Source organism: Sinohyriopsis cumingii, unplaced genomic scaffold (genome assembly GCF_028554795.1).
Source record: "Sinohyriopsis cumingii isolate HCF-2022 unplaced genomic scaffold, ASM2855479v2 utg000160l, whole genome shotgun sequence".
Classification (NCBI taxonomy): domain Eukaryota; kingdom Metazoa; phylum Mollusca; class Bivalvia; order Unionida; family Unionidae; genus Sinohyriopsis; species Sinohyriopsis cumingii.
In genome coordinates this window covers 11,650,440-11,672,128 of record NW_028315873.1, presented here as the reverse complement: position 1 = coordinate 11,672,128, position 21,689 = coordinate 11,650,440, and the positions used below count along the sequence as shown (strand labels likewise).

General features: G+C 34.7%; 1 protein-coding gene across 3 annotated transcripts in view; it reads left to right on the top strand.

Moving 5' to 3' along the window:
* LOC149774786 (uncharacterized) overlaps positions 1-15,817 on the top strand; it is a 66,417-nt gene extending 50,600 nt beyond the window's left edge. The window contains exons 1-4 of one of the 3 annotated variants that reach the window (XM_089944829.1): positions 6,452-6,874; positions 7,757-7,830; positions 9,059-9,161; positions 10,868-15,817. In XM_089944829.1, the coding sequence (XP_089800955.1) occupies positions 10,895-12,325 (1,431 nt within the window). In that variant the 5' untranslated portion in view covers positions 6,452-6,874; positions 7,757-7,830; positions 9,059-9,161; positions 10,868-10,894 and the 3' untranslated portion in view covers positions 12,326-15,817. Of the gene's footprint in view, positions 1-6,451; positions 6,875-7,756; positions 7,831-9,058; positions 9,162-10,867 lie in introns of those variants that run through there. The other 2 variants (XM_089944830.1, XM_089944828.1) reach the window with 2 other exon arrangements.
* Positions 15,818-21,689: the final 5,872 nt, after the last annotated feature.

The following is a 21,689-nucleotide window of genomic DNA, read 5'->3' as shown; positions in this document are numbered from 1 at the left end:
TCTAGCAATTTCGACATGGGTTTGTCCAGCTTCTTTTTTTTTTATAGTATCTGACCTTTTACCGATAAGCCTCAATGACTACCTCTTAAACCTTGAACATGCATTCCTTAACCGAATCATAGTCACCACTTTGCTGTAGTGATAGTGAATGGTAAATATCACTAGCTTTACCAGTAAGTACACATTGTAATAATATAGTCCAATGCTCCCTTGGCCATTTCAAATTTTCCGCAATTGTTCCAAAACGAGAGAAATATTTGTCTACTTCTTTTTTACTGAAAGTTAGCATTAATCTAATATTGTTAGAGTCATCATAACTGGAATTTTTATCCAAAGTGAGAATGTGCTTTTCTCTTGCCAGCTACTTTTCTTTTATTCTAAACTGACATTCCATCTCTTCCTTCTCTCTTTGCATTTGCATCTGTCTCTCTCTCTCTCTCACCGCTCCGGTGGCCTAGTGGTTAGAGCGTCCGCCTCGGATGCGGGAGGTCGTGGGTTCGATCCCCGGCCGAGTCATACCAGAGACTTAAAAAATGGTACTAACAGCTGCCTCGCTTGGCGTTCAGCATTAAGAGGTTAGTGTTAGGACTGGTCGGCCTGGTGTCAGGATAACGTGACTAGGTGGGACATCATGCTACATGTCTGCGGCATGATGCCCCAGTGCTAGATATCACTATAAACTGCCACATTGCAGACATCGTATCGATATGACTGAAAAATTGTTAAAGCTACGTTAAAAATCAAAATCACATCACATCACTCTCTCTCTCTCCTCTTTCTCCAATTGCACCTGCATGTCTTTCACTTCTTTCTGTAACTGCATTAAATCTTTTTGTAACTGCATTTGTATTTCACTCTCTCTCTCTCTCTCTTTCTTCCTTATCTAATTACATTTCGTTATCTTCTTTCTGTAACTGCATTTGTATTTCTCTCTATCTCTCTCTCTATTCCTTATCTAATTACATTTCTTTATCTTCTTTCTGCATTTGATTCTCTTCTTTATCTTTCTGTAATAACATTTGTTTTGTCTCTTTATACAATTGCTACTGCCTTTGTCTATCTTTCTGAATTTCCCGCTTCCTTAGCTCCAATTCCATGTTGTATAATAATTTTAATTCATTTACTTTCATGTCAGATTCTGATTCAAACTTAGCGATAGAAACCAAAGCACTTTTATCCAAAATACTCTTTTCTACCGAATACTGGACAAAAAATATTTTTTTCTTGCTTCGTTATGGAAGCTTTTGTTTCAGCAAGATCATTTGTTCTGGAAACTGCATCAATTTATCATTTTTCAAACAGTCCAAATGTTCCTGGGTAGGATTTAAAAGAAAGATTTCCACTTTTGATGACATTGTAAGAAAAGCTCATTGAGTTCTCTAAAGATTTAATAAAATAAAAAATAATGCTTGGGATTTAAATTTTTTGGAAAACTAAGGGAATTTAAATTTCGAAAATCAACGTTTTCTGAACTATTTTAGAGAAAATTCATATATACCAAGGACGAGCCCCCACTTTTCTTTGTTACGTGATTAGGCTCTTACAAAACCTAACAAGAAAAAATTGAAGACAACAAGCTTAATAAAATTTAACAAATAATTTATTTCCCTAGAAAAAAAGTTAAAAATGAGAAAAAAAGCTTACGGTTTTACAAAACAAATTCAAAATAAAAAGATGTCACATATGAAAGTTACAATTAGTGTGTTGTTAGTAACTCTGAATTTGGCAAAAGTAGTGATGTGAAAGTGGTAACCCTTATCAAAAACGTTAGACAAGAATGTACTACGTGTCACAGTCATTGTTGTTTTCATATGAAGGTCAGACATGGACGTTGCTATATTTGTTTGGAGCTGTAACTGGCAAACTTTCAAATAAAGTAACAGACGTAAAACGTTTTATAGCAGAACATAATGTTTTGATGTTGTCGCTTGGCATTTTCATGAACCTTATCTATCAGGTTAGATCTCGGTTCTCAGGTCAATATAACTTATTGAGTGCTCAAATTGTCACACAGAGGTTTTTTTAAAGGTCAAGAAATGAAATGTTTTCCCCTGTAAAACCATAGCTTGAGGGTGTAACATGTACCCTGTATGTGTATCAATATCATGGTCCCATCAACAAGATCAAGAGCTTTGCTATTTAGACTCAATGGTTACGTTACGACTGTAACTCTAAGGTCATTAATGGTAGTAAAACTAACCTAAAGTTAAATCATAACTGATAAATTTATCATTTTTTTATGGCAATCACATCAATGTTGAACACTATGATCTATATTTGTCTATCCTGTAGGTCACAAAATCTCAAAGTCACTGAGATACAGTTTTTCTTCGTTCATTTTGACATAAGGTAATGTCGCGTAACACCTTTATTACCCAATTTTAAAAGAAACAATACTATTTGTCATGGTTGGGATTTTGCTTCTACGCTATTTTTGTAACGAAAATTTTTTTTGGCATCGCTTGCCTTGTACCACTATCAAGATCCTCTCTGACAAGTTATGGTAACGGTCTTCCCAAGATTTCTTTGTAGTATCAAGCCTGTATTTTAAAGCCATTAGGAGTGGTATAAACCAACACTGAACATGTTTGCATTTTACTAACCTTTTGCAAATTTTAAAACCTTAGCCATAAATGTGTATTCAGAAACCAATATGGACACATTTCTTGTCAGATATGAACTAAAATTCCATGTTTAGAGAGTTGAAACTGAAAATGCGTAGATGCACGATAGTCTGACAGTGTTTCAGGTGCCAGTTTCACTTTTCTAGCCTAAATGTAAACATATTCATAGTTTGTATCCATGATGTAGCTCCGAAGCAGTGTGAGATATTAGGAAGAATGTTTATATATGATAAATGGTGTGTTGTATACAATGTTCTTATCATATTTCTCACAATCAAAGTGAACTCAAGAACACTTGTGGTGACATGCTAAATCATGACAAGAATATTGATGTGACATGTTAAATCATGACAAGAACACTTGTGGTGACATGCTAAATCATGACAAGAACACTTGTGGTGATATGCTAAATCATGACAAGAACACTTGTGGTGACATGCTAAATCATGACAAGAACACTTGTGGTGACATGCTAAATCATGACAAGATTATTGATGTGACATGTTAAATCATGACATAATTGATGCATATTTTAGAGCCGTTGTAAATTAGGTACCGTTTGCTCACACGTTATTCTTTTAACATTTGCTTGTCTAGTAAACAACGTATTGATAGCTGGAGAGATTGCATGAATTTCTGCCTATGTGTTTATCATATATCGTGTGGCATACCATGTACAGATCGCCACTGAGTTCACTTCACGGCAAGGCAAGATATATTGTTTATATGTGATTTGTGCATTTTCTTGATGATAGCGTTTGAAATACTGAAGACATTTTAATGAAACTTGAACCAATTACACATCATAGTAAGAGATCCCATAGGCACGACGTCATCCTCCGGCTTAAGGTCACAGATAGCAAAAATATAAGTTAGCAACCACTCTCCATGAACATGTATGTTATTGGAACCAATGATGGTGCTTTAATATGTAGTATATCTATACTTGTGTCATGTATATCTATATTATGTGTTTCATTTTTGTTCACGATTGTAGGGTGGAAGGGAAACTTTAGATATCTTGACTTGATAGTGTTTCATATCAAAAACACAACAAGTCAGTGATCTGCTTCCTTAACATGGAAGACTCTTTTTAACTATTTCATATATTGATGAAATTGTATCCAGTTCCAGCCTATATTATGTATCTGACAAGAATGTAGCACTACGATCAAGGTCGCTGGTAAAGGGGAAGAGCACGATCTGTGCATATAGTGTGAAGTGCAGTACGTTTGTTACGTAAAGCCACGAAGTTGTCTCACATCTCATGTTTTGGATGTCATCTTTAAGATCAAAGTTGCAGACTTTAAGAGGGGTTCTCACCAAAATATTGACATCCACTCACGAGGAAATGATATAATTGGTTTGTGGACAAAATACAATTTTGACACCTTTGTCACGATATTTTCAACATTACTGTGGATATGCTGGTGTAGCAGTATAAGGTTAATAATGCACATAAAGTAAAATTAGCACATTATACAAAAATACAACTCGGATGAATATTACGTATCAGCTGGGGTGCTAAATTACTTAGAAAGGACTAACTTGTGCTGAAGACAAACCGGGCTCTTGCTGATTACCTTATTATTCGGTAGGCATAGGACACAGACTGGTCCCAAAGAATATACGTCAGCTATGCGTTCAAAGAAAATAATCTAAAATACCAGGCCGAGAACTACATCATATCAAGTGCAAAATGATAATAGTATATTACATAAATGACAGATATTATATCCCAAAACTGCATGGTGTTAGCTTCTTCTGTTTATAACAGTAACGACATAAACTCTTGTGTTCCAGCTTTCGACTGAAATCGGGTGACTCACGGATGTCGCAATACAACACCGGATTATTTTGTACGCATATGAAAAATGGCCATGATTCTTGATTAGAGAGAGAGAGAGCAATTACATGGTCCTTAGTGGGATGAAACGTCGATATTATCTAGCTTCAATGCGACCTAACGATATTTAGGAGCAATATCTTTCAATATTCTGTATTATACAGATCATTTACCATATTTAATTTTGCGCTTTAATGAGTCATTGGGACTTAATAAAAATTGCTGTCGTTTCTTTTGACGTTTAATAGCACAACGAATGTAACCTTCAATCACTAAGCAACGTACAAAATTGATTGGCATGAATGGGGAATGCAGGTTTGTGTTTGGAATGCTAATGATCGGTCCTACATATAGGTAAAGCAAAAGGGCAATAATAAGTTCCCAAATTACACAAAGTCATGTTGTAGTAATTTTAGGAGACTGTTTGTCTCATAAACTCTTAGTCAAGCTGTTTCGATGACCCGATAGAAAAGAGAGAGAGAGAAAGGAAGAAGTCCAAATGCTCTTGAAAGAAGTGTCATTTTGGCAACGAAGATATGGCTACATCTTGGGAATTTGGCAAGCGAAGGGACGGGATGCTGTAAAGAGAGAAGTCTCTTTGAGGTTCTGACGAGGCATCTGTTTATTGAGATACTCACCTTATAAAATTACATTCCAATATCAATATACATAGACTTAAAATACAGATATAAGAGATACATATAAAACTACAAACTTCCATCACTTACCAACATCATACATTGTATTATTTCTGCCTTTTATAATATAATACAGATAATCAAATAACGAATAGATTCACGATAGCTAAAGAATCTAAATTTCAATATTTTTCAGACTAATATCGTAATTGAAATACAGTTTACTGAATTTAATCTAGAATGTCAACATATTAAACTATTATTTAAAGAGTATTTCATTTCTAAATTGACTATTACTGAGTTTGAAGTTGGTAGCGAATTTACAAGTAAATATAAGTTCTTCAAACAATTAAACTTTCCTATGCATTATATTAAAGAATAGTATATATATATATATATATATATATATATATATATATATATATATATATATATATATATATATATTAAAATAATCCAATGTTGCAACGTACTGATGTTGGATGAATATCTTAACACTAAAAATCATTATAACACTAAAAATCGTTATACTATATAAAACATTGTACATAGACGATACTCTTACCTGTAAAGACAGAAATCGCTCTTAGTTTCTGACGAGTAAACTGGCGTGTCCGTGGACTGACGCTCTTTATATCAGTTTCTTAGGACAATGTTGTTGTTGTTGTTGTTGTGGGGTTTAACGCCATTTTTCAGCACACGATAGGCTATATATGGCGGCCAGTATTAATGGTGGAGGAAGAACCCGGGAAAACCACAGAAAGAACCACCGACCCACGAGAAGCTACTGGCATGTCTTAGGACAAAGCCAAATATGGATATACGTCAGGTACTTGTGATACGTCAGAATCTCAAAGTGAGGCTTCATAGTTTCTTATAGATTATCGTCTGGGTCTATGTGTGTCATTAGGTAGACAATTCTGCTACATCAGCTCATTTGCTCAGCTAGAAAAATCCTTGGAATTCGTCCAGTTCATCTATCTACACAACTTACCGAGTGTATTTTTTGCTGACTTATGATACAAGGGAAAGGTATGTACAAGAGGGTTTTGCCTTTTTTGCTCATAAGGACGCAATCTTTATTAAATAGTATATAATTGTAATACCGAAATAAATGGATGTAATCTCAGTATATGTTAATAGAAAATTACTTTCAATATAATTTAATAAAAAAAACTACTTTTAATACAATTTAGAGAAAATTTGAATCTTAATACTTTTGCTAAAACATTCTGTCCTAATAGTGATATCCGACGGGTATTGGTTGTATGGACGAAGTCATTGAGGTTTATATTAAACTTATACCGCTAGTAGTGAAATTGTTAATGCACATTGCATACGATAATCTGCTAGAAAATGGTGCCCATAAAAATAGAGTTGACTCCCAAGGTAAACAGTACTTTTGGTGATATATTAATAACTAATTATTGAGCTAAGTTGTTTCAGAGATACTGGGCAACGAGTAGGCATAATCGTTCCAAGTATATCAGGAGAAAGGTAGTATTCAAAGCGTCTCCATATATGTGACACAACGCAGCAACGGGCAGTCATCCTGTTGATACGTAAGATAAAAATTAGCAGAAGGCAGTCATGCTACTGATTTGAATGGTAAATATGAACAGAAGGCAGACGGGCTGTTGATTCTTATGTTAAAAAGAAACAGGACACATGAATTCTGCTGACTCCTACTGCCATCAATTACAAAGTGTGATGAAGAAAAGTCTGTACGGAAGGAATTTGTAAGAAATGCCTTGGATTCTGTGAAGGTAATGAGTTTGTAGATTTCCAAAACTCCACCCACTTACCAATAGCCATGAGTTGTTTGCACGGCATAATAACAAGACAACATAGCTGCTTATTGTTCATTTGTTAGCAAATAGTCCTGCGGCGATTAACCTTCATATGTGTTGTTGTTTACTGATGGCAGGAAAGCATGTAGTTGTACTATAAAGCAAGTTCATTATTTACGGTATAGAAGTTTAAATCTAGGATATCGTAGATGACAGTTCATAAATATTTTGCCGTGTTAGGCTGATAATTTTAATCCCGACGTAGATAACAATTAATGATTATATTGTACAAATTTGAGGCAGATTTCTGTATTCCCGGTGTGGATGATATTTAATGATTATATTGTACCATCTTAGGTTGATTTCTGCATTCTCTATATAGATGACGCTTCATGATCAAATTGCATAATTTATTGTTGATTTCTGCATTTCCAATGCAGATGACACTGCATGATTATGTTACTTAATTTTAGGTTGATTTTTTCATTTCCGATGTAACAAAAGCAATGATGTGCATTTTGTGGTGCAGTAACTTGTCATCCTTTGGTGAAAAGGAAGGTTTCTTTATTTAGAGAAAGACCATTGTTCACCCAATACATACACTGGATTTGAAGGTCTGTGTAAATACACTGACGTCAGCAAGGTTAACCGAAGGTCACGAGATTGGCAGGGGTAACAGGTTTAATTCAAGTCACACACAAGCGAATACAAACTGAAAAGACGTATTTATATGGTGAAAAAATCTTTAAAAAACTGTTTAAAGTTGCTACATTGACAAAGCGACCATGATTATCTCATTTTGTAGGATTGGTCATTTAGTGTAATAATAATCAGCCTTTTTCAACCTGGATTTAATAGGACATAAAACAGCGATCGGAACATCGATCGGAAATTTCCGTCAGGTCGTGATATGACATCAGAAGTAGCTATAGGTAAGCATTTCATTTTGCAGTGCTTAGTGATTTGTCTCTGGCGGAGTTTATTACATATGTTGCAGAATATCTAACTGTGAATTTAGAATATTGTCCATGTATAAAGGTAACATGAACCACAGGCATCTTTTATTAACATGATCAGGGTGTGGTGAATAAGGAATATCGAACTGTGAATTTAGAATATTGTCCATGTATAAGGGTTACATGAACCACAGGCATCTTTTATTAACATGATCAGGGTGTGGTGAATAGAGAATATCGAACTGTGAATTTAGAATATTGTCCATGTATAAGGGTTACATGAACCACAGGCATCTTTTATTAACATGATCAGGGTGTGGTGAATAGAGAATATCGAACTGTGAATTTAGCATATTGTCCATGTATAAGAGTTACGTGAACCACAGGCATCTTTTATCAACATGATCAGGGTGTGGTGAATAGAGAATATCGAACTGTGAATTTAGAATGTTGTCCATGTATAAGGGTTACATAAACCTCAGGCATTGATTGCACTAGACGAAGTCAATATTATATTTTAAGGTGATTTTTTAAAAAAGTTCAGGAGAGGGTCTAATTTCATCCTTTATTTTAATATCATGGTGTGTAAGGCAGTGCATTTTTTGAGAATACGTATTTTTTATATAAAGTATTACTATATTTGTTTATCCATGTTATTATCTTATTGATATTTATGGTAAGGGTTTGTAGAGACTCTCGTACTTCACTATCATTATTTGTTAGTCGCAGATATTGCGTTCGGAGTTTTCACTCAGTCCCTATCCAATCGGTTTATATATTGTTGCATAAATGAAACGGACTGAATATTTAGAGTAAAGGTCACAGAAACATTTAATATTATGATTGAACATCTGTGGCAAAGATAATATAACGCATGTAATGTATGGATAGAACATTTCTGGTAATGGCAACATAAATTGTGATGAATTTGCAATTTGAGGTAGAGAAAATAAACCGGTACAATAATGCATTTAACATTTTGGGTAAATGCAACATAACTCACGCTAAATATGAATTGAACATTTTCTGCAAAGACAATTTAACTCACGCTATATATGGATTCAACATGTTGGAAGAAAACCAACATATAACATACAATATAAGGATGAGTATTTGAGGTACAGACAATATAATTCTTGCAAAAGATGGACTGTACATTTTATTTTTTGACAAAGGAACTCAATATATAGAGTGAAAATTTCAGGTAAAGAAAATAAAACTCCTGCAGTGCACGAATCGAACGTTTGGGGTCAAGACCATATAACTCGTGCAGCATATGTATCGAACATTTGAGATAAAGAGTAAAGGTATGAAACGTGTTTTCCTTGTATTTACATGAGCAGCGTGATCTCATGAGTAAATCAGACACATGACAAATGCGATTAAAGTCTTTTTAATTATCTTTTTATATAAATTTTCATCACACCTTAGTTAATTAAATAATTAAAATAGATTCACAAAATTTCTTTAGCTTTTGAATTTGATTTTTTTGGTGTGAATTCTAGACTAAGCTGGTTATGCTATTAGAGGACTCAGTAATGGTAAGCAACTGATTGCAAATACCCCTTACATTTACGCAGTTGTGTGATTTTGATCAAATATGTAAATTCATAGGATATTTTACTGGTCTCTATTCTTGTACCTATCAGACAATGTACCGTTCTAACTATTTATACTTTTATGTAATCATTGCTGGTACGTTTCATACTTATTACTTGGCATATAATTGGGGTTCCTAGCTAATATAAGAAGCCATTAAGATGGGTTGCATTTAAATATGCCAGCATATTTTACAGTTCAGATTTGAGTGTTACCCTCATGTTTACACATTACTCATTTGTACATTATATGTGTGACCCAACAGGATTGCATATAATATGTAACACAACTCCTATTTTATTTTGGACTAACAGTACCTTATGATGGACGTCAATCAAGACGGTTGAGAAATGTAATAAAGACCATGATAAACTATGAGATTTCGATTCTAAATAAAAAGCCTGCTTATAAGTCATAGTTTTACCTGAGGAAATACATGTATATATATATATATATATATATATATATATATATATATATATGAAACACACATCTCTCTCTCTGTTTCTCTGTCTCTCTCTCTCTCTCTCTCTATATATATATATATATAAGTATGTTTATGTCAGGCGGTAAAGAAACCATATAAGCGCCATCTACGACACTGGATTAATTAGGATATGTTCTAGACCTACGCTTTAAATAACGCTGCCTTAGGAAGCCACACTGTATTTGCATATGATGATGTGCCGTTTTCGTAGCTGCTGTTACTGCACAGAATCTTTATGTTGTATGTATATTGTCATTGGTAGGACCATCTCTGTTCCTCGGATGTTAACGCTATGACAATTCCCGCTTAAGCTGCGAAGCCTTTAGAAATTAAAAATTAAACTCTTTGATATGCGAATCCTTTAGAAATTAAGATTTGAAGCTATTGATAGGTTGTCAGCTCGAATTCAAGAACTGAATCATTAGATACACGAATACCTTCGAAATCAATGTTAACACCAATGGCAGCGCTTATTCGTTTGGTTATAATTAAGCAACGTCTTAAAATTAAATGCCCCAAAGGAATACTGCAGAGCAAATTGGCGTACTTATCTTTTGTCGGTTTGACATTATCTTGAATTTATTGCACGCAAGAAAGCATTTCCTTAGAACAGTCGAGTATAATGAAAATTGTATAAAGCAAAAAGGAAAATAAGTAACTTGCATTTAAATTTATATTTCCTCTTTACTAATAACATACCTAATATACTCCATCTTCTCTAATCATAATTTTATTATTTGAAACCAATTTATTTTATTGGTGCCTCGACTGATGTTATCATCAATGTCCTCTACCGCTTTTTCATTTAAGGTACACATTGCGACAATAATGTTTACGTATTGTTTAGGAGGTAATTGCGTACATAATGTTTTTATATCAGTCATGTAATAATGTGGAAATTAATATTGGACTGTCTCTTGCTTGCAGATATAAATATATACTGGTACTTCCAAAATGAACAACTCCTCTTCGACGAGTCCCTTGCAGAAACTCAATGACGAGAAAGCGATTATGCTCATCCCAGCCTTGGTATTCGTTGGAGTCCTAATGTTTACAGGATTTATCGGCAATATCGTTGTTTGTTACTTTTATGGCTGTAAGATAAAGACAACACCTACATCTTGCTTTATTCTCGGCCTGGCAATATTTGATCTTTTGAGCTGCACCATTTCAGTTCCTATGGAGATTGTTGATATGCGATTCTTTTACATGTTCCCAGACGCAACGGTGTGCAAACTTCTAAGAGCGACCAATTTCGTATGTACACTTTCTTCTGGAGCTATTCTAATTGCTATAGCAATGGAACGATATAGACGAATATGCCTTCCTTTTAGGAAACAGATGACGATTTTCCAGGCCAGAGTCGTGTGTGTTATCTCTGCGCTTATTTCTTTTGTTTTTTCTTGGCCAAGTCTTTTGTTTTACACTGTCGTGATTGTAGATATACCCGTGCCCGGATCAGAGACCATTCAGGGATACGACTGCACCACAGTCAAAGATGATTACTTAAATGTATATTTAAATGCCTTTAATATCATTCAGATCCTGTTATTTATTTTCTCGGCCATGATACTCATAGTTTTGTATACGTTGGTGTACAGGCAATTGATTAGACTTAAACAAGTCCGAAAGTGTGGGTCATGGGCGAATACAGTATTCCCTAAACCGTCGGAGGTTCTCAAGAGTAATAACATTTCTCTCGAGAAATGGAATCACAAAGAGGACATGCCTAGCGGTTGTAGCAATAATACAGAGGTTAGAATATCAGTTAAATCCCAAAAGGCAACTAATGGTTCAAATATTACTGACAATAATATTACACAGATTACAAGCGGAAGCAAAGTCGTGACAAAGAAAACTTCATTTATGAGAGAAGAGATCATTAATCTGAGTGAACGTAATAGCACTAACAAAGACGAAAACTCAAGGCCCGTTCAATTACAACAAATAAATAATCTAACCCAGCTCGAGAAAGAGCGTGATCCACAAGATTTCAGGGATAATAAGCGAACCGACTCACGCTGTGAAACCTCTGGAAAGTTCAGCAACGACATTGTGAGGCCAGCAAGCGATAGAAAAAGAGCACGATCGGTACAACATATGAGCAGGCAAATGTCTACGGATATAAACACTGTTAGATACACTACACTTATGCTTGTTATTACAGTAACGTATATAGTAAGTTTTCTCCCTCATTTATGCTTGGTGGTCTGGCGAAGTCTTTCGACGGATTATGAAGTAAACAATATGACAGACCTCCAGCTTGTGATGTTTTCTATTGGTATTCGCTCGTACTTTATCAACAGTGCTATGAATCCCATCATTTATGGGTTGTTCAACTCGCAGTTCAGGGAGTTCTTCACAAGTGTGTTCTGCGGATGCTGAGGAGACAGATCCAACTGCATGATCGTGTGCGAACCAACGGAAGTTCCAAAAGAAATGAACTTTTCCGAAGAGAAAATTATTGGGATAATAATAACGGGTTTTAATGATATTGGCGATGGCTATTGGATTGTCCTAAATTGATGTATTGGGTCGTGCCCTTATTATCCTTTATCATAATGGATAATAAAGTGGTGATGATAAACTGAAAGTTTGATGGTAAGTATTATAACATCAGAGTGTGCGAAGCAGGTGATACTCGAGAAGTGTTAGATGTGGCATCCGCTGTGTCTATGAACACTGACATAATGCAGTATTGCATATTTATTCAAATTTAATTGGATTTGCAAAGATATGTCTTGAGGTGGTTTGCTTTTAACTGAGCAACTAATCGAGCGAATCAGCCCTTTGTTAAGCATACTCATCCACTCGAGAGAAACAGCCATTTTCTGCCAATACTCATCTACTGCACCAAATGAACCTTAGTGCTGTGGATGAGTATGCGTAGCGAAGATCTGTTTCTCTCAATTGCTTGCCCAGTTAAACGTTCGGTCTTTCTCAAGACAATTTGTTGGACAATGATTTGACGAAAATGAAAATCACATGTCAGTCAAATGAAATCTGGACAGTGCTACGATTGTGTGGTTTTAAGCTAACGGAAATAAGCGAAACCATGCAGTTTAGAAACATCGACAAATGCATTTATTTCTCTAAGCTACGAAGTAAGTAAGTATTTAAGAGGAACTTATAGTATTTAAAATTAAATCCCAAATAAGTATTCCGAACTATTTCCAATATCGAATATGGGGATTTGAGAATAGTTTTGAATATGTTGATGTGTCAACAGTCTTTATGTGTCACAATGGTATAATCCTGAATGACTTTTAATAATTCGCAATAATCCCAAAATAATCATTTAGTCCACAATATCAATAAGCACGGTGTCAATCCAATTAATAATTTTTGAATACATTTATATCTCCAATTATATATGAATTCAACTGCAAATATTTCCAGAGACTGCTCTTAGGATGAGTATTGAATAATTTCGTTGACATCAACCTTATTTAAAACCCAAAGACACACAAGTACAATTATGACGGTAAAATTGCGCTTACTGAACATTAGAAGTTGTAAATAAGGCTAAACCTTGAACTCATATATAGTAAACGGCACATTAAAACATTATTAATGTCAGGTAGTTTATAACCTGCAAGTACGTAAAATACGTTAGATATTCATAACAATAGATGCAGATCTTGACGTTTTCTCGGTTCCTTTGGAGAAAGAGGGTGGAGGCAAATGTTAGAAATGGAATGTGTGTCTTATCAGAGGTACCTCCCTGTATAAAGTATTTCGCTGAGAAAACTGGCCATTTAGCAATAAATTATAATTGCATATCCAATCAATGTTGGCATATGTATTCATCTTGGTTAAATTAAGAGAGGCAAACGTTCTTAAGTAGAGCAAACAAGAACTGTTAGAATCTCTGGAGATACAATTAATACCACGCATGCTACGTTGAACCCAAGAGTTAAAAACATGACAGCGCCAAATTCACTGGCAAATTATTGTTCTGACAAGGTCGACCAGAACCTTTGACGATGTAAGTGATATAATGCCCACGCTAGATTTTGCCAGGCATCTAATGTAAATTTGTGATCAATCTGTACATACAAAATACTTTACTTTTAATAGTCTGTATTCTGTCTGTGAGTCTTTTTTCTGCGTGTTTCCATCTTTGTTTGGATATCTATTTTCATCATAATCAAACCTTTGTCCCTATAAATACATTTCATCCTATATATAGTTTTGAAAAATATAAATCACATGAGGTCACCAATGTTAAATTCCCATTAGCCCCCCAGCGACAATGCCATTATATTCCCGTTTACCCTATAATGGAAACCACCTTTATTGACATAAAACTCAAACAGCATCAGTCACCCTTATATATTACTCTGGAATTTGCACAAACGAAACTCTTATAAAATTTGCATACGCCGTTGGAGCCTTTCAGCCTTACCTATTGTCTTATTCGCCGAAGACACTCCTTTGTTATGCTAAATACATTAAGTAACATATATTAAAATTGCTCACTTCGAAGGTTTGGCCTACACGATAAGAATATATATGGACACATGCATATTTATATATCGCATTACTCATTTAAAATTTTACTTTTTAGTTGTTGGATTATCATCGCTGTGTTTTTGTTGTTTCCGTCATACGGATCTCAAGGAGAGCATATTTGCACTTTTATGCACAAATTATTCAAATATTGATCAAGTCTATATGTAACAACAACCAAAAAAATACATTTTATAGTGACAACAAATTTCCTAGTCCTGCTGTTAGTTTCATACTAGTTTCATAACTAGTTTCATACTAGCTTCATACTAGTTAATACTAGTTTCGACCAGTTTCATACTAGTTAATACTTATTCAAATGAATGACATTCAGCAGAAGAAGCTGTTGTTGTTGTAGGGTTTAACGCCATTTTTCAGCACACGATATGCTATACAAGGCGGCCAGTGTTAATGGTGGAGGAAGAACCCGGGATATATATGTCACTTTGACAGAAGTAGTATTATTAGTCCCTGTCCGGTGTACCGTGCCTATCGCATAGAGCCATAGATAGACGGTATTGTTAAATTCCAATATGGCGAACAAAATAGCATGTGTTCAAGCGGACATGCAAAAGAGGGTTATATCGATTAAATAAATATTCTACAAGATATACCGTTATAATGGTTTTAATAACCGTGTTGCTTGTGATGATTTTCTTGCCTTTCTTCGCTCTATCACTGTGGAAATTACTGAACAACCACCACCAAGTGGAGGAAAAGATCTGCTTAACAATTTAAAATAGTTTTGGAATTTGTAGTGAGAAATAGAAACATACATTGGCATATCACCTGTCTGCGTGGGATCGAGTCTCGAGCTCAACCAATGTGTGTTTGTGAGAAAGCTTGCATGCAGGAATTGTTATGAGACTGCGTCAAAAGCGAGTCAAAAGAAAATTGTAGATAGACAAGTTTCCAAACGAGTTAAGTGGCATTGCAAGTTAAAGACAAAACAGAATGAAAAGTAAAAATCAAGTAGGCGAACTGCATAGCAGTTCAATCATTAAGCTGTTGACTGAACAAGATGCAACTGATATGCACATGTAGGAGTGATATAGAGCGCTCAAAATCATTGTTACCATACAAAAGCTCATTCAAGCAGTTGACCTTTTCTATTATGACTGGTATATTGCTTCTGAATAGGGTAGCTAATCTTTAAGTTTAAACTTTATATAATGTATGTTGATTGCACAATAATCTATTCAAACTTTTGACCGTATGGTACTTCTCTCTCTGACATCGTTTATCCAACAATTCCAAAATCTACTGACGATTTGTTTTGTCAAATATCGCTCTTATTTCAATAAAATGGATGAACGTTTTGACAAATTTCAGTCTTTTAAATGCATGCTACAAATATTTATTCAAGATGGAAAAGGAAAACAAAATAAACAGCTACAAATTAGATAATCAGTATTTATCTTCATTCTTTGAATTCTTCACAGTTACGGAGATGAGTACTGGGACTTCGGATTAGATTATCTGGTATTTTTCTTGAAAGGTTGAGTTTTCTACTTTATTTTCATTCACTGATATGCGTAGGAGAATAACACAACTCTCGTGTTTAGGGGACTTGATTTTTATTCCATAATATAAAGATTTGAATAAAAGGGATTGGGGCTGTAAAAATGGTTATTTTTATTTGTAATAATTGAAAATATTGGTAAATATATTTCGGAAGTAAATGAAACCGAGATTTAGAACATACCTATATCATGTTATTTGTAGATGAGTGTAGCTACATCGTGGCTGTTACATATTGCTATACAGACACGAATATGTTTGGGTTTTAGATGATATGCAGTCGGGTCTCTTGTGAACCCGCGTGCTGGATTTTGATTCGTTAAATGGTCTTATATATCAAAGCGCTTGAACTTATCTTGCAAACTTGAAAGTTTGAAGAATGCTTGGGAATTGTTAAGTGTTAAAAAATTGAGAACATTGCTGGTAAATCCAAAACCATCATGATGCTAGAAACCTAAGAAAACAGGATAATTATTGACAACTATTTGGTGAAATCGGCTTAGGAAGAAAATAATGATTAAATGCTGAACCTCAATTTAGTAACACATAATCATCCGTGCAAGTGTACTAGATTCGGCCTTCATGCACATGCCTAGTGAGTAATACCATTGATGGCAGCAACCTACGGAGACTACATACAATGACTGAACAAACAATCGGGTAATAATCATCAGATCAAAGCCATCTGGTAATCACCAGATCCAGCCACGTGGTAATCATCAGGTCAAAGCCATCTGGTAATCATCAGATCAAAGCCATGTGGTAATCATCAGATCTAAGCCATGTGGTAATCATCAGATCAAAGCCCTGTGGTAATCATCAGATAAAAGCTATGTGGTAATCATCAGATCAAAGCCACTTGGTAATCATCAGATCAAAGCCATCTGGTAATCATCAGATCAAAGAGATGTGGTAATCATCAGATCAAAGCCTTGTGGTAATCATCAGATAAAAGCCATGTGGTAATCATCAAATCAAAGCCATCTGGTAATCATCAGATCAAAGCTATCTGGTAATCATCAGATCTAAGTAAAACTTAAACGTTTTTAAAAAAAAGTTTTAAAATCAAAAGCTACGGAGGATTAATACAATGGCGATTATCTTTTCATTGTCCAGAGCATAATGTGTGGGACTAAGACCTAACTACAGATATTCATTAGTGATAATCAAATGTTGAAGGTAAATGGAAATTTGATTGAGAAGAGAAGGCGGGTACACGAATAAAACGTGCGTATGACGCAGTACTCGACGAGGTATTCGGTGATCAAAACGTTGCTGTATGCATGCAAACTTGAACAGAGTAATTCTCTTCATGTCATCTATTAGACTGTGACGTCATGCATATACTTTAGTGCTACAGAAGGTACATCTAGCACTTACTGACCTCATATGTTCTAAGCATTTGCATTAGCATGTGAAGAGACTTTAAAACACAGTTTTTCATCATAAGGAACGTTACTAAATAGTACGACTAGAAATCCCACAATATCTTCTCCAATATTTTGAAAGTGGTGTTGGCTGTGTGAGCATTATTCCACAAATAATGGTACAGTTGATCGCCTTTAGGGGTGATTACACAACTTATTTTGAGTGAACAGTATTGACTCTATCTGCTGAACCATCAGTAGCATCATCGATTGGTACAAAGCGAATTGGTTTTCTAAGAAAAGCTGCTCCTGGATTTGATTTATAGCAGCAACATATGATGGAATAGTACGAAGGTACTCTAGACAGTTTGTAAAACAGAAAGAAAGACAGAGACAGACAGGTAAACAAATAGACAGACAGGAATGAAAAAGACAACTATAAGAAAATAAATTGTTGCTCATTCAGCAGTCTGTATTTGATATAGCGTATGTTCTACAACAATCTCTATTGTTATGTTTTTAGAGAACGTATGTTAATTAAATTTTAATAATTAAAATTCCAAAAATATTTAAAAACACCTCCGTTTGTCAATTTAAAGTTTATTAGGAATATTTAATAATTTTACCTGTGCAAAAATACTCTTTGTTTTTCCGCTGAAGATAATTTACAGTTCCCCTTCATATAGCACGGATATTTGTCTATACCAGTGCCCAAATCACAATATGTATAGCCCGACTTATGCAACTTTTTTTTTAAAAAGATATAAATAGCCAACACATTTTACCAAAAGGTACGCTGGGAGCAGGAGGTGCACCATCTCCAATGAAACGTAATGGTTATTTACAATTAAAATAGGAGACACCAATGCAATATTCCATGTATGTAAAAGAGTACCGCCTTACCATGCTAAACTGTTTATTTTTTAATGATATTTTAGACTTGAGCAATTAAAATAAAATGGCTATATGACTGCAGTAAAGCTATGTTTGGCCCTTTAATACTGTGTTGAAACTACGTATTTAGATTCTAAGAAGAATGATTGACTTTAACAAAATTTACAAATAAATCACCGAAGTCAAGCTATTCAAAATTCATTCGAGATAATGTTAATTTGATATTTGAATAAAGAGTTTACTACTACTACTGCTAATGCTACAACAACAACAATAATGGCAACTACTTCCACTTGTTATTATTATTATTATTATTATTCCCATCAACGTACTGTGCATTTCATTATATTCATAAGCTCATTACATTCAATTTTATCTTATTCTGTTGCTGACATTCTACGTCAGATTGGATTCCAGATAAAACTAAAAAAACGATGCAGACGATATCCGGTAACCTGTAGCACGCGACGTTACCCATAATGCCCAGCGCGTTATAATAATGGATGATCACGGATGATTGCCTTTACACAGATCCCTCCTTTCATACGTATATCGAATGAATATTATTTGTAGGTCGATACAAACTATGATGAAACCATTTGTGTATTGAAAGAATATCGGTAGTTTCAGCTACATTTCGAGACTATTATGAACAAATCCAGTGAGAGACAGACGAGGTTGACATTTGCAAAGCTGTGTGGAACGAACGCAAGGTAGGAGGAAAAGCTACATGATTTTTAAGGCCAATGAAAGTTGTCACTTATAAACATTTTTGCTTGCTGATGTATATTTCGTGGCATAGTATAAAACAGGAATGATTGTGAAAATCCAGTGAGAGACAGACGAGGTTGATATTAGCAATGCTGTGTGGAACGAACTCAAGGTAGGAGAAAAGCTATGTGATTTTCATGGCCAATGTGAAAATCTTATTTATACTGAAAGTTGTCAATTGTTAACATTTTTGTTTGTGGATTTCGTGGCATAGTATAAAACAGAAATTTTTACACTATCTTTTTGATGTTTTCTCTTCTGAATTCCATTGCGCCAATTTCCTTCTTTAAATTATATAATATAAGAAAAAAAAAATGCAGCTATGGTTTATAGTCAGTTACGTTTATTTAAAAATCGTTCTTACCACTTATTGTATTTACTATTTACGTATTTTGTAGACTCTTTCAACTGAACATACTTGGTGCTGTATTGAAAATGTGTTGCCCAATATGTTCTGCTAACCAGGAAGACATGCTACCGCAATATTTAGATCCAGTGACAATTTTCTTACATTCTCCGTAACCTATTTTCATTTATATCCAGCCGAGGAAATGGAAGCTAAGTTACTTTCTTAACGATACACCAAGGCAATCCGTCAGGGTTGGCCTTGGAAAAGATATCGAACAACCCTTGGCTAAAGAGTCCGGTGCTCTACCATCAAACGTACAGCGGTTCTCTGCAAAATATAAAAAGAGACATGCTATATGTTGTAAACGTGTGTATCTACGAGAAATATAATTCATTGAAGTTACCTGTTACGGTGCAGTTTTGTTGACGACTTGAATAGTTTGTTATCTGTATTCCTTCTTATTTGGTAGAGTATTTATATTAAGTGTGTTCTTTTCTGATGCAATGTGTTTTTAAATCTGGTTGAATAATATTGCACGATTCTAACTGCTATTGGCATATTATTTTTCTAAACATGTTTCCCAATTCTGTGGTCAAATTAACGCGATTTCAAGATTATATTATACCAATTACAAAACGTGACACGGACTTTGCAATAGTGGCAGACATAAGGAATTGACAGTAAGAAAGGTGAGCATAAGTGACAAGGCCTCTGCATTAGCTATGCCACAAGACATGAGATCACCGCTATATGAATAATGAGCATTATGTGCCAAGGACTTTGCATTAGCGTGATATACGAGCTCATGGTTATAAGAAAGATTAGCAGTATGTGATAGACTTTGCAGTAGTGTCAGACACGAGGCCATGACTATGCGAAAGGTGATGGGGACTTTGCATTAGTATCAGACATGACGTCCTGACTACACGAAAGGTGACATGGACTTTGAATTAGTGTCAGTCATAAGGTCAAGACCTTTATGACAAGGATTTTGCATTAGTGTAAAACATGAGGTCACGACTATTCGAAAAGTGTGCATAATGTGACAAGGAATCTGTTAATACTGTATGTAACGAGGTCATGATGAAGGTGAATATATTGTGACAAGTGTACTAGTTCAGCGTGGTTTAATATATATTGAAAACACTATACAATAAAGGATATATTAGAGGTCAAACCCTAATCTATGATATGCTTGTCTCTCTCGTAATCAAGATTACTACCTTTTCAAAACCCATGCACATAAGTATGCAATTTTGGCACACCTATATAAAGCTACAGTCTTGGTTGACTTTGCATCATCAGTTGGTGCTGTGCCATGGACAGAAAGATGGATTTATGTATAGAAAGACAGTTAACGAGACGTTACTCAACTAAATGAATTGCCATTAAACGTATTGTGCATACTTAGCGTAATGTATTATTTTTTTCTGTTTTGAAAGTAATTAGTGCCCTCATATATGCCTTTTTTGTAAGGACATAGTTGTATTCCTTGACAAAATTATGGACCACTTGTCAGTTGTCTGTGTTCGTAAACAATGTACTCGTTTTTTTCTTTTTTTGTTGTCTTTCACACAACGTTAGACCACCTTGCAGTTGCATGTCTTCATAAACTATGTAATCTGCTTTTTTTCTTTGACACAACGTTAGACCACTTGGCATGTGTCTTTCTTCATAACTGCATTAACTTGTTGTTCTTTCAAACAACGTTAGACGACTTGGCAGTTGTCTTTTTTCATAAACTGTAGTCCGTTGTTTCGTCTTTGACACAACTTAGGAAAATTGTCAATTGTCTTTCTTCATAAACTTTATAATCCGTTTTGTCTTCTTTCACACAACGTAAGACCACTTAAGTTGCCTTCCTTCATAAACTGTGTCGTCCGGTGTTTCTTCTTCCACACAACATTAGAAGACTTGTCAGTTGTCTTTCTTCATAAACTGTGGTCCGTTTTTTTCTTTCTTCTTTCACATAACGTTAGACCACTTGTCAGTTGTCTTTCTTTATAAACTGTGTAGTCCGTTTTTATTTCTTCTTTCACACAACGTTAGACCACTTGTAAGTTGTCTTTCTTTATAAATTATGTAGTCCGTTTTTTCTTCTTTCACACAACGTTAGACCACTTGGCAATTGTCTGCCGGTATCAGATATGTGGTCAGTTCATTCTTTGCACAGCTACAGAACACTTGTCCGCTGAGGTTATGGTGTTTCCATACAAAGTCATTATCTTTGTTAGAAAACTAATTATAATATTATTTACATTTGTATGTAATAAAGCATAATTTTAACAGTAAATTTGAGCAATCATTGTTTTATTATATTTGTTCTCCTTCATTA